This window comes from Xenopus laevis, chromosome 9_10L, assembly GCF_017654675.1.
Source record: "Xenopus laevis strain J_2021 chromosome 9_10L, Xenopus_laevis_v10.1, whole genome shotgun sequence".
NCBI classification, from domain to species: Eukaryota; Metazoa; Chordata; class Amphibia; order Anura; family Pipidae; genus Xenopus; species Xenopus laevis.
In genome coordinates, this window is record NC_054387.1 from 75384883 (window position 1) to 75399916 (window position 15034).

The 15034-nt window shown below is 37.7% G+C and overlaps 1 protein-coding gene across 4 annotated transcripts in view; it reads left to right on the plus strand.

The window, feature by feature from the left end:
* ubr3.L (ubiquitin protein ligase E3 component n-recognin 3 L homeolog) overlaps positions 1 to 15034 on the plus strand; it is a 109816-nt gene that overhangs the window by 65886 nt on the left and 28896 nt on the right. For 2 of the 4 annotated variants that reach the window (XM_041577157.1, XM_041577159.1), the window contains 6 exons: positions 3711 to 3860; positions 4177 to 4310; positions 9356 to 9466; positions 9951 to 10169; positions 11539 to 11675; positions 13765 to 13850. In XM_041577157.1, the coding sequence (XP_041433091.1) occupies positions 3711 to 3860; positions 4177 to 4310; positions 9356 to 9466; positions 9951 to 10169; positions 11539 to 11675; positions 13765 to 13850 (837 nt within the window). The remainder of the gene's footprint in view (positions 1 to 3710; positions 3861 to 4176; positions 4311 to 9355; positions 9467 to 9950; positions 10170 to 11538; positions 11676 to 13764; positions 13851 to 15034) is intronic. The other 2 variants (XM_041577158.1, XM_041577160.1) reach the window with 1 other exon arrangement.

The window sequence follows — 15034 nt, forward strand, 5'->3', positions numbered from 1 at the left end:
AGTTTTGTAAATGAGTATAGTGTCACTAAATAGATCCCCTTGCTGAAATGATAGTTAATATATTGTCATTCTATTATACTGTGTTGACATAGATAGAATATTGTAAAGTATTTCACAAACTGTTGGAAAGCAAGCAATTTGGATATGGGTGTGTTGGCAGCCGGCACTGTTTCCCTGCAGGACTCCAGGCAGTTATTTCTGCAGATATGCTGCCGGGCAGACGATATGCACACATTTTTGAAGGAGGTGACACAGATTTCCTAACACATGTCACTTACAGAAGCCAGTTAGAAAATAAATGAGTTTTCACTTGTCTTTTGAGAATACACTTGCTGGGCCTGGGCAAGATATATTAGTCTGCTAATAGCTCCTTCGGTGCTAGGGGACTATCTTGACATAAAATGTTTAGCGAAAGGGAAATATTGCTTCCAGCAATATTGTGTAAACTGTATTTAGCATGTTAAAGTCCATTTTAACAAGCTGTGTGACCTCCACTGCTCAAGCACATTTTGGAGAACACTTAGAATGATGTATTATTGAACTTAGCATCACTACAACACAACATATATCATGTTGATCTTTACAGGGAGAATAATGTTGTTTAGATTCCTAGCGTTCAGTTATTTAAAAGTTCTTATTTAAAAGTGTACTTTTTCCAGCTCCTTTTGATCTAGATTTTGATCTAGATCTGTTTTTTTCATTATAATATATATAGTAGATATTCATTCTGGTATATTCATTGTATTCATTGTGTATATCTATTTTTATTTATTGGTTTTGTGATGATGAGCCGATTAAGGTGATCAACTATTAATTGCTTTACTAACCTTCTCCTAAGGTTCATGACATTCAGCAGGAAAAAACCTGCTTAGAACCGACTTTACAGTCAGCAACTGACTTTAATGGCATCTACCAGTCAGTGCGCACATTCGGCAGATGCCATTGAAGTCAAAAGCTTCTTGTGTGGGCAGTTCAGAATGGTATTGGAAAAGTAGTGGTAAAGAAATGCATTAATGATGACGTACCACTAGAAATCTTATTCCCCGTCCACTGCCACAGCTAGCAGAAGCTATACTCCATATAGGGGAAGCAATAATACTTCTTCAAAGATGTACCCCCACCAAGTACTGTAGGGAGTACTACTCCCTATGTGGGCACTCATGCTGTCTCAAATCCAGTGCACTCAATTAGTATGTGCTCGCACCTTACCTGGGTGCATCCTCTGGGTTCTGAGACACTTATTCTGTCCCCATATGCATGTTCCCAAGCATGGCAACTCACACTGGCAGTAGACACCAAGTGCGAACAATACACTCTGTATTACTTTTGTCTACCTATTTGGATTGTCAACCAGCAGCTGAGGTGAGTGAATCATTTTTTATCGATAGGTGCCAGTTAAGGGCAAAGAAGGGGATGCTGGGTGTTTCTTACCTTCTGAAACATTGCGGTATCAAAGAAAAATCGCACTCTGTTGGTACTGCCTGAAAACATAAGTATAAAACTGTGAATTTAAAGATTATAATTTAAAGGTAAACCGCTTTAGGAATGCAACCCTTATGTTGCAGGACCACAGCTCACAGAATGCCATAACCTTAATGATATGTTAAAGAGATCCTTTTTTAAAACGCATCAATTAATAGTGCTACTCCAGCAGAATTCTGCACTGAAATCCATTTCTCAAAAGAGCAAACAGTTTTTTTATATTCAATTTTTAAATCTGACATGGGGCTAGACATATTGTCAATTTCCCAGCTGCCCCAGGTCATGTGACTTGTGCCTGCACTTAGGAGAGAAATGCTTTCTAGCAGGCTGCTGTTTTTCCTTCTCAATGTAACTGAATGTGTCTCAGTGGGACATGGGTTTTACTATTGAGCATACCTCCCAACTGTCCCTTTTTCAGAGGAACAGTCCCTCTTTTTGACAGCTCAACCCGCAGTCCCTCATTTGTGCTGGAAAGTCCCTATTTTCTTTGCACTGAACAGCCAGAACAAGAAACAAAGTTTCTAACTTAATTGGCTTTTAGCAGAGAACACAGAACAGGTGAAAATAAGATACTTTGTAACAATTTTGAGACACAAAAAAACAGTTTAGATAAGGAGAAATATTTTCAAACTTTCATAACCTGCCAAATTTTGTAAAATGAACATGGTAATTAGGGGGTGTGGCCACAGAAAGGGCGTGGTCAAAAAATTATTGTCCCTCTTTTTACTTCCAAAATGTTGGGAGATATGCTATTGAGTGCTGTTCTTAGATCTACCAGGCAGCTGTTATCTTGTGTTAGGGAGCTGTTATCTGGTTACCTTCTCCTTGTTCTTTTGTTTGGCTGCTGGGGGGGGGGAGGGAGGGGGGGGTGATATCACTCCAACTTGCAGTACAGCAGTAAAGAGTGATTGAAGTTTATCAGAGCACAAGTCACATGACTTGGGGCAGCTGGGAAATTGACAATATGTCTAGCCCCATGTCAGATTTCAAAATTGAATATAAAAAAATCTGTTTGGTCTTTTGAGAAATGGATTTCATTGCAGAATTCTGCTGGAGCAGCACTATTAACTGATTCATTTTGAAAAAAACAATTTTTTTCCCATTACAGTATCCCTTTAAGAGAAATGTCCCTTTATAAGAAATGAAAAATAAATCTTGGTTGAAAATCAGATTGCATTCCAGCTGTAAATATCAATTTGGATAATTTTTTATTCTGCTCATTTTTCATGGGTGTTTCTAGTGTGTAACCACGTATAAAGCAGTATTTATATTACATTTGTATGTGGCTGAAAAATATCTCGCCACATGAGGTATTGCTGAATGAAGCCGAAAATAGCATGAGATTCATCGCGGCAAAAAGGAGAGCTGAGCCTTTTTTTTTATCAAAGGTTAGAACTGTTATCAAAAGATAATAGAGTGCAGGGAAAATGCGTCATAGAGCAGTCACCCTTGTGTGAAAATAGATTTTTCTCATGGCTTCGAATGCCAGGTCTTTCCTTTTTGTGACAGCGTTAGCATTCCTTTCATTGCCCCTGCACGAGTGACAACAAACCTTTCTTCTTGTGCTGCTTCATGTTAAATATACTATTAATAAATTGTGTAGAAAAAATCCAACTTATAATTTCTATGGCACTCACTAAACAGGTGGAATCCTTCGCTGTGATGCTGCATGTGCAAATTAGCTTTCAGTTTCTTGTCCATTTTACATACAATTAAGCTTTAAATGAACCATATTTTTGCTTATTTTGTATTTCCTATGCCTTCAGTTGATCTAATTAGCCACTATTACTTCATGATTTTTTTTCACAATGTTTATCTGATAATAGACTATTGACTTGGCAAGCACTCTGCACGTCTTTGGGGAGCTCTTTGGTTTCTGTGACCAAAAATAAAAATCTATAAAAGGCTCATGATTAATAGGAAGACGCTTCCTAAGAAAGCCAAATGAATGTAGGTTTTCTCAGAAAATATGCCTACAAAATACAGCATTTACTTGAGTAGACAATATAGTTTGGTCCCTAAGAAACAATTAGTCCTATTTGAAGCTTGTGTGGATTTTTGCATCAGACTTGTGCCAGAATGGTGAGTGTGTTTCTTTTTTTGTGTTTAATTAGTAGTTGCCAAATGATACTCAGTTGCCTCTTCTGCTGCCAGGAGACTAAAACAAGCTAAATCAACATGTATTTATCTGAAGTATTCCTTGTTCCCTTTTCCTCCATATTGGATAGAATCACCTGAAACTGATGTTGCAATGGAGATTGCTGCAGCTGAGCAGCAAGTGTCAGAACCAATATATGATTGTGTTATATGTGGACAAAGTGGCCCTTCTACAGTGGATCGCCCTCTGGGGCTTGTTGTTCTGCTTCAGGCATCTTCTGGTAAGTCTGGGATACTTTATAACACCTGTAATACACTAATATGTTATTCAGCATATGGTTGTTGATGATGATAAACACAATTAATGTTTCTTTTTTTAATAATAGCTTACTCAGAGAATTACACACATCCTTTGACATTATATTTACAGTTAAGAATATTATGACCAACAAAAGCTTTAAGAGCTATGCCATAGACCTTTCAATGTTAATATAAAGTAGCAAATACATAATTCTTTTACTCTCAGCTCATCCGGCCAGTTTAATAGTATATATAAATGTGTGGGCTATTGTATTGATTTGTGTCTTTCCTTTGTAGTTCTGGGGCATCGGCGTAAGAGCACAGAGCCAAAGAAACTACCAACCACAGAAGAGGAGCAAATATACCAAGAGGGCACATGTTCAGCAGCTAATGATGTCAAACTTGCAATATTACAGAGATACTTTAAAGATGTAAGTAGTTATAACTAAGCTTCCAATAAAACCAAGGACTACGTTTGGCCTGTCACTTACCCAAGACCTGCTGGAACAAATAAGTTTTCAATTAAAATCTCACCTCACCTTAATTGGCATTCACTCTTGGTTCTCAGGTGTATCTGTCTGAGAAAATATGTATTGTCAACTGATCTTACCTTGACTGGTTTCAGACAAAATCCGCATGCCACTATTCCATCCCCCACAGTTTAACAGCTACTGCCTTAAGACCTGTGGGTCAAAGGTAGTTTTGATTACTCTGTTGTGGAAATCAAAACATCCTATGCCTAAAGCAACTCTAGTTTACATTTCGAAAAAGCTCTGCCAATGGTAGATGCAGACACTGACAGGGGGTGGTTTATTATGAATACAGGTAAGGAATCTGTTATACAGAATGCTCAGAACCTGGGGTTTTCCCGATAACAGATCTTTCTTTATTTTGGATCTACATAAATTAAGTCTACTGGAAAATCATTGAAACCATTAAATAAACCCAATAGGCTGGCTCTGCTTTCAATAAGGATTATTTATATCTTAGTTGGGATCAAGTACAAGGTTCTGTTTTATTATTACAAAGAAAAAGGAAATAATTTTTAGATAAAATGGAGTCTATGGGAGACATAATTTGGAGCTTTCTGGATAAAGGGTTTCCAGATAACTGATCCTATACCTGTATAATGTGTTGCTAAGCAATCTGCCATAGGCAAAACTGATGGTATGCCATATATCAAACAAGTCAGAATTTTGCTCTAATAAACACAGATTTCACAGATTCTTATACCATAATCTGTCATAGTGTGTAGTGTTTTAAATACCACATATCCCATGGTTTATTTGCGATAGGATGTTTTAATTCATGGGCTAACCTGTCTGTACCATATAGCTTGCCATTTAGGCCAAGTCCCTTGCTGGTTTAAAAAATGGGAATGTTTACTTAACAATCAGGCAATACAGTAAATTAAAGAGATAATTTTACATTTAAGATGTTTTACATATAGTTCCGTTAGTACATCATGTTATATAAACAATACAAAACATTCAAAACAATTGAATAGATAGTGTTTGGCTCAGAAAAGATTCTAACGCAGTGTGACAGCAGATTTGTTTTTCATTTTTTTTGTCGGGGTGTGGGAAATAACCTTCAGATGCCATATTGCTTTGTAGTGTGTTTATTTTTACCCTAAGATAGCTGCATTAATCTTCAAATAGCTGAATTTACCCTCTGCTGTCACAGGAAAATAGACCATTTGTACCCCAGATGTATTTTCCAGTATTTGACACATGGAACTAATGAAGCATGAGCCACACGTATACAATTGCTCACATATGGTGCTGGCTGTGTATTGATCATCACTGTGTGACTGTAAACCTGCCACTGATCATATAGGTCAGGGCTGTCCAAGTGGCCCGCGGCCCCCTTTTATGTGGCCCTTCACATCAAAATCTGCCTACTGTGTCTGTTTACCATTTGTAAAATTTAAAAGGTATCACTACAGAGATAAACTGGCCCCTGTATTCACACCTGTGATCCCCTGTATTGTTCACACTTGTGACACCTCTATTGTTCACACCCTATAGCCCTGTACTGTTTACATCTGAAACCCAGACTGAAACTGCCCACATTGTTCACCTGTTCACACCTTATACAAAATGATTGAAAACATAGATTTAGAAAAAGAAACCCCACCAAATAGCTATTTCTATATCACTACCAAGTTAATTAAATTGTTGCACAATTAATTAAAAACCAAGTAGTTCATAACTGGAATTATTAATTAAGAAATAAAGTGCTGTACATTTATTCAGTAAAGTGCTAGTACAATATGTGTTGAGAGGTAAATCAGCTTCAGTAGCTTATAGTAATAAATATAATTAATTTCAATATGGCTTGAAATTTATATCACTCCACCAATTCATCCATAAATTAACTCAATACATACAAAAATCATTAGTTAATTATATAAATAAGGGTATCCAATTTTTTGCTTGTATCTACCTTATACAACATGCTAATGGGGCACCAGCACTGTATCACTGTATATAGTACATAATAGAGTGGTCCTGATTTCCCTGTCTCCTTGTCTGTTCTGTCTTCCCTGTGCTCCCTGTGTGTGTCATACTTTGCCTGCTCTTAGCACCCTGTGTTTGCCATACTCTGCCTGACCTATGATCCCTATGAAACATAAGCCACACCCAACCACATCAGTGATGTCATTGATGCATATACGCACGTCGCACTGCCGCACCGCCGCACCGCAGAGAAGCAGCTATTACTTGCTGGCAAGAGAGAGAAGGTGAAGGAGGGGGATTCCACCCGACTGAGCGACCATGATTACTGAAACAAATTATTAAAAAAAACGCCTGAAAAAAAAGAAAAAAAAAACCCCCATTAAAAGTGCGCCTCTCAATGATGGCGTCTTAGACAGCCGCCTACTCTGCCTACCCCTAGTTCCAACCCTGATCCCTACAGTGAGCACCAACCACCTGTTTTTTCGTGTGCTATTAATGTGAACATGGTTTTTCGTTAACATGGGTATGGTCTAAAAACAGGGAGTGGCTAACACTGGCTTCCATTATCGGCCCTCCACCATGTAGATTAGAAAAATTCCGGCCCTCTGTACCATATAAATTGGACAGCACTGATATAGGTGTATCATATTGATGCATTCATGGTACAGACCATATGTGCTTTGTTAAGTAATGACATATCTCTGGGTAGCCATTTTAGCACTCTCTATTATACAGCACTATGGAATATGTTGGCACCTTATATATACCTGTTAATAAAAAAAATAATAATAATATTTTGTGTAGAGATGTCTTAAATGCCTCTGTCTTGTTAGTAAAAAACAGCTTACTTATTCCCTCTCCATGCTTCTGTTTGGATAACAGCATAAGGGCTGCAGATGGGCATTCTGGCTATACTCTTATAAACCCTGCCATACGGGTGTATCTTTTTTCTGTTAGACCACACTTTAATAGCAAGTACAAATAATGGTTGAAACTTTGGGTTCAAAGTATTTTGGAAAATTATTTACAGTTAAATTTTCATCATGCAAAAAATGTTTGTTGGAGATATTCCCAAAATTAAATTTCTTTATGTTATGAAAAAGTATTTAAAGCCGTATATCTTATTACAAAACTGAAATTACTTACTTATTCGGGCATATTTAGAAAACTTATCTTGTTCTAAAAAAAAAGTATTTATATATACATACAGTATGAAATACTAAATTCTGAAGAAGGAAGCCATTTTTTATGTTGCCTGCAGTCCAGTCAGAAGTAGTAGATTATTATATGTGACACTTACTAGTGTGTATGAGATGCCAAGGGGCATTGTCTTAAGGATTTAAAAGTTTAATTAATTTACTGTGTCATTGTGAATTAAATGCTCTAAAACATGGCACTTTTCTCACTTTTTGCTATGCCAGTCTGTATTTGCCATATTTGTATGCATATACTTCTATTTTTATTTCCTTATTTTTGCCCAAAAGAATTATTAATCATATGTTGATTTTAAAGTTTTTTTTTGTAACAATAATTGCTTTTGAAAATTGTATTTGCTCTCCTGGCTCTAAATCTTAAATTAATGTAAATACCTACGTAATGAAGCAGCTGATAGGAGAGCTGGCTTCTGCTACTCTGTTTCAATAGCGAGATTCAGAGAACAGAAAGGGATAAACAAACACTTCTTTCAATTGAAATTACATTTAAACCATTGAAGATTGCTAATAAACATATATTAGACATTGCTTAGAAATACATTTTCTTTCATTATGCAAGAACAATTTTCTCTTGGAGACACCTAACTTTTTGCATACGATTGTTCCTCTGTGGCCATATATAGATACGTTTTTTATTTAAATAACATTGATTTGAGTATATGTTTGTGCTACAGGTCTATAGAAAAGGAGCTGAAATGCCCGTTTCTTTACTTATTCTTCTCGTCAGTTCCGGCTAATATAACAAAATTATACTGTGTAGTACACACTGTACTGCTTGTGCAACTCTGAATAAATGCTTATCCTCAGCTGGGCAGCTTATTTATTTTCTGGGATAGCAACTATTTGCTGATTGGATATTAACCCAAAAAGTGCACCACAAGCAGCTTCTTTAAGAGAGAGACGGGCAGACCCCCGCAGTGTGGCTGATATGTAAGCAGCTGAAAGTCGCCCACACGCTGTTAACATTTGATTTGCTCTTGCTGGTTGCTAAATTGTTTGGGAGTGTCAGCAGTGATTTTTTTTTATCTTGTACCATTTAAAACCATGAGCCACAGAGTCCAAAACTGAATCGTAAGGATTTTAGTCATCAGAAAAGTTCTATTTTTATTACTCTTTTTGTTAATGGCATCTTTACACTGACAATAGTAGGAATGCTGTGAGTTCAGGATCTTGTTTTAGGAAGTACATTCCAAACCATATTTTTAAAAGTAATGAAGTATTTTATTATCTTTTTAATTTTAGAACTCTGCAGAGACTGATCATTTATAGCTGTCCCTTTCTCCTGTGGAGCTTTCAATCTAAGGTCCCTACACTGCACACAAACACGCACCTCATTTTCATTAGGAAGAGAGGAGGCCCACAGATATGGAACAGCTTGTGGAACCACAGAAGCTAGTGTTGCATGGCAGCAATGCTCACCATTGTGCCACCATGCCAATCGTACCAAACATTGTCATTTTAACACCAGTGCCTAGATAGGTCTACATTAATGACATAATTTTAAATATATACAGTGTCAGGTGACTTAATTGATCAAAAAATCTTTTTGAACAAGGTTAGATAAACATCTTCACAGTTCAGTATATGTAGTATATGTTTACAGTATTTGCACTTCAAAATGCTGTATGCCATGCACACAAATATTTATTTTATTATATGGCTGTTACGGTAACACTCCATAGCTACTATGCATTAGAAAGTATATGTATATGTGTGTCTATATGTATCAATGTAACTGTCTATGTATAATATCTAACATGCTAGTCTTTTTGTAATAACCATTCTTTTGTGTTCTTGAAGAGCTCCTGTCTTCAATCAGTATCAGTCGGTTGGGAAGGCGGAGTCTATGTTCAAACCTGTGGCCATACTCTGCATATTGACTGCCATAAATCTTATATGGAATCCTTACGTGTAAGTGTTATGTTTTTATCTCAGTGGTTAGTGTAGGGTAGTGTAATCTAAAGGTTACCAGACTGCGATGCAAAGCAATGGGAATGAAGGGAGCTGGGATTTGCTTGCAGTTTTTCAGATGAGTTCCAGGGTTTGCCCAACCCAACCTTAAATGAATAAAAATGAAAAAAAAAAACTTAGAATACTAAACACTTCATACAAAATGCAGTTTTTCCTGTGTGTGTACCAAGCCTTCTTCCCAACCTTGAACCTGAAATGATTACTAATCAAGGTCAGCCTGCAGCAGTGAAGCAGGTAAAATTTTTGTCTTCAATGCCAAAATCTCCTCCACCTCTAAATGTATTTTTTTATCAAAATAAGGGATATTTCTCACTTCTTATTGCATTCAGGTTTGGAGTGTATATATTTATAGAGGTTCAACATTTTTATCTGGTGCACTAAATCGATTCTTTTTTGGTGTGTGTGGTTTTTATTGTCTTTTCAGAATGACCAGGTTTTGCAAGGCTTTTCTGTAGAAAAAGGGGAATTCACATGCCCACTGTGCAGGCAGTTTGCAAACAGCGTCCTTCCTTGCTTTCCAGGAAACAGTGCAGGGAGGGGGTCCTGGCACAGCCATGCAGCGAGCAGCAAAAGCCTGCAGGAGCTCATCAAAGAGGTGGAAGATCTTCAGGAGCAGCTGGGTATTTTCCCAGTAAGCATCAGTGTAAGGCGAAAGGGTCCTGCATACTTGCTTCAACTTGCCACTTCTTTTTCTTACTCTGTGACATCTTATCAGTCCTTTGCAATAAAATATTCAGTAGTCCTATATGTAGAATACTGGTGGGGATTTTCAGTCAAACTCTACCACAGTAGCACTTAATGTATTATTTCTATTTCGTACTGTTCAGTACTGATCATGTCTGTTTTGAATAAGAGAGAGGGTGCAAGGATATGCCCCCTGATCAAAAAATAACCTGTATAAAAATAAAGATAACCATTTCTGTAATAATTGTGCATTAGAAATGTTCAGCTTGAATGAAATCCTCTATCCTTTGTTGAACTTTAGCATCTAGCCACCGAAAGGCACACTTAGTATTGGCTCTGCTACTCTCAGTCTGAATTTTTTTTTCTTTTTCACAGTCTAAGTGGATCTGCTCTCTTATGCACCACTGAGCTGACAAGTACTCCTTCTGCTTGTGCTTGGCTACACAAAACTGAAAACAAGAAAGCAAGCATTTTTGGGCCGATCCCTGTTCGGCTCTGCTTCGTGTAGCTGAGCAGAGGTAGAATCTATACTTGTCAGTGCAGTTTTACAGAAGTTTGTAAGGGAGTAGATCTGCTTCTCTCAGCCTGCAAAAGAAAACTTAAGGTGGCCATACACGGGGCGATAAAAGCTGCCGACAGACCGTGTCGGCAGCTTATTGGCCCGTGTATGGGCCCCCCCGACGGGCTTCACCGATCGGGATCTGGCCGAAAGTCGGGCAGATCTCGATCGGATGGGACAAAAAATCCCGTCGGATCGCGGCCGCATCTATTTGTTGATGCGGTTCCGCGATCCGACCGCCCGTTTAGGCATTGTTAGGATCCGATCGTTGGGCCCTAGGGCCCACGATCGGAACAGCCCTATATTGCCCACCTCAAGGTGGGCATATGGGAGGGAGATCCGCTCGTTTGGCGACATTGCCAAACGAGCGGATCTCTCAGTGTATGGGCACCTTTAGATTGAGAGCAATCTGCGTTTAATTCCGTGCACCGTAAGCTATACCTTCCGCTAATATTTGGCTGTGAATTTAAGTTGTGCTTAAGCTTACTTGACTAACTAAAGTTTGCATACTTGGGCTGACAAAAGCTGCTAATTCAGTCTGGAGGGGGCAAAGTCCTGGAGCGGCCTGCCCAACCAATTAGCCAGATATCGGTCGGGCAAGTTAGAAAATCCCATTAAGCCAGGACTGCATTTATTCAGGAAAAAATCATAACCCAAATTAGATGTCAACTTTTCAGTTTGACAGACAACTGAATTTCATTTTTGTGCTGTATGACATTAGTATGCATAACCACTATTGCTGCATTTAAGAAGGCTTTTTTTGTTTTAGTCGGAAACAAATTTAAGCAAGGAAATGGAGGCTGTTATGAAGGATATTAAAAGCACTACGCAGAAGAAATATACAGACTATAGCAAGACTCCAGGATCCCCAGACAATGACTTTCTCTTCATGTATTCAGTGGCAAGGTGAGTTCCTGTGTTTAACTTTAAGATCTAGAATATAGCCTTGTATCTTATGGCTGTTGTACTGTATTACTGTATAGTGTATTTCTAGTTAGCTTGGTAGTGATACAGTGCAGGCAAGCCCAGGCTATCATGAATTATCCATTTATTCAGTGGAAGCAGATACCACCACACATGACATTTTGAAATTTCCAAGTATGCTTTGCACAGAATCAGATACCTATCCATCTTTTTTTCTGATTGTGTTGATGTAAGACTTTTAAAATGTTAGTACCCTCAAAAATACAATTTCTCAACTGTATAAAAATAAGGAGTTAAAAGAATAGGGTTGTCCAACTACTAGATGTTGCCCTGCCTCCAACTGCTCCATCTGAGCATGAACATGTGATCTGTTTGATAATGGTTCACTGCATATAAAATGTTGGATAGCAATCCAATAATAAATATATATCAATAAACATGTAAAGGCAGTGGCTCAACTAACGGGGGCAGTGGGGGCGGCTGTACTTCCCCCCCCCCCCATAGTACTTGGCAGCATCCGTAAGAGGATGGCATGCGGTGTGCTCTTAGCGGGTGCTGTGCCATGAAGGGGCTTGGGGGACCGGTTGCAAATGTCTGTAGGTGACTAGTTCTGTATAAGGATGCATTTGCTTCTCTCTATTCATTTTGCATGCTAAGGCAGGTGAGAGGACATGGGGGCATTTGACCTTTGTGTCCAGGAAGGGTTAATTTGCATATAGTAGTCCAGATTTGGCCATTGCAAGGGTTTGCAGTGTTTAAAAAAAATGAGTTAATCTTTCACTTTGGTGAAAGGACTCTATACTTTATTGTGCTGTTGCCATGACAAAGTGACTAGGAAAAAAATCAGCAAATATAAAGTGAATATTATTCGCCATTGTGCCTGTTTGCTCAATACGTTTTGTCCATACACTATTTCCATTGCTGGGAGAAGTTATGTAAGTGCATTGCAGATTGCCGGAGAAACAGAAAAATCCCTTCAGGCAGCTGTCCTTATCAGCACAAACCAGATGGAGAGCTGAGCCCGAGCATTATCAATTTTAAATTGCCTTTTTTTTTTTCACTGAAATATGGAAAGGATTAAAACATTCCTTCAGAAATGGGTGGCATTAGCTGCAAAAACTTAGTGATGTTAATACATCGATTACTTGCTTTTTATTTATTTATTTTTTTAAAGCTTGTAAAAATAGCTGCACAAAAAAAGGCAGAGGAAAATCTTGCTGACATAAGGTTTAAAATATTTAAAATACTTCAAAGCACATGAAAGCCTAGTTAAGCCATAAGCCCCCCCTCCCCCCAAGTGTTTAAATCTGTAATGTCATATTCAAGGGGGAAGCAACTCAACAAGCATTCTGTAAAGCATTTATATAGTAAACTGCCCTATATGGGGAATGTCGTAAGTGGAAGTACGGTATGTATCAATCTATTATAATGTCTTGCAAAACTCCCATTGTTTCACCCATTTTCCAACTGCCACAATTTGCTATCCGTGTTTCCCAAATCACTTACCTTGGTTTCCTTTTATCCATAGACATCTAACTTTCATTGTCCATGGCAAGTGGATATACCCTCAACATAGGAATATCATGGGAGATGTCTGAAATAGGGGTTAAATATGATGAGTGACAGACTGCATTTTAATATCTGTCATTTGCTTAACTATGCATTCATATATAGGACCAGTTTGCTTTAGCAATACTTTCCCTTCATGTCCTGTATATGTAATCACACTGTAGGAATGTGGCTATAGTGTATAGTATTATGATGGACCCAAAATTTGCTTGCATGCACAAAAACCTAAATCACATCTGAATAAAAGGTATTACAATATGGAGGCTAATTTCTGGTCATAAGCTTTATCTCATTAACTGTCATAGATTGTAGGATCTATGGAACTGTAGATAGTCACATGTTATTTTATGGGGAAAATAAAACCATTCCATTATTATGTATTATTGAACTCTGCCAATATACTGCACTATTTCATGATGGGAATTATGTTTCTGTCTGGAATATTAATCATGTACAGAAAATGAAACTGCAGCAATTCAAAATGTTTCTCCTTTCTTAACAGAACTAATCTGGAACTGGAGCTTATACATTGTGGTGACAATCTTTGCTCCGGAGGGGCCAGTGCTGCAGGGAAACGATCATGTTTAAGTAAGCTAATGAATACTGCGGGTTTATATTTGGATAATCTCCTCCAGTCAATAAGAAAAACACATCTTGGGCTTCATGCCCAAGGATAAGGGCTTTTTCAGTCATTTGGATCTCCATACCTTAAAGGGGTTGTTCACCCCTTTACGGGGTTGAATACTTTTAGTATGATATAAAATTATAATCTGAGACAATTTCGTTTTCAATTGCAATTAGTTTTAATTTTTTTATTATTTAGGTTAAGTTATTTAGCTTGTTATTCAGCAGCTCTCCAGTATGCAATTTCAGCCATCTGGTTGCTAGGTGCCAAATTAACCTAACAACCATGCATTCATTTTAATAAGAGACTGGAATATGAATATGAATAGGTGAGTGCCTGAATAGAAAGATGAGTAATAAAAATTAGCACTAACAATAAATGTGAAGCTTTACAGAGCATTTGTTTTAGATGGGGTCAGTGAAACCTGGAAAGAGTCAGAAGCAGAAGACAAATAATGTAAATAAACTGTAATGAAGACCAATTGAAAAATTGCTTAGAATTGGCCATTCTACAACATGCTAAAAGTTAACTTAAAGGTGCACTACCCCTTTAAGTCTTCTAAAAAATCATTTCAACTTTAATTAAACCCAATAGGATTGTTTTGGCTCCAATAAAGATTAATCATAACTTAGCTGGGATCACATGCAATGTACTGTTTTATTATTACAGACAAAAAAGCAAATCAGGTTTTAAAATTTAACGTATTTAATTAAAATGGAATCTATGGAAGACCGATATCCCATAATTTGGACCATTCAGGAACAGGTTTCCCGATAACGGATCCTACACACACAGTATTTGATGTAATTAATTTTCTGCCACCTTCTGTGGAAGCAGTGTCTTTGTTAAATCAATTAGAACACTTGTAAAAGACACTCCTCTTCTGTATATTTCACAGTAGTGGTAATGAGATGTCTTTACTGTGATTAAGCACAGCACTCCATAGTCGCCTTGTAAGAATTGTTAACTTTGTTGATTAGATATTTCTTTAAATGCGATACAGTGTCTCCGGTGTGCTTTTTACAGGAGACGGCATCAGGAAAAACAGTCAGAACAAATAGGTCAAGTGCTGTTTTAGTAGATTGAGCTAGAAGGGTGACTGCTCCAGGGAAATGTAAATTAAGAATGATTGATAGACCTGCCTGTG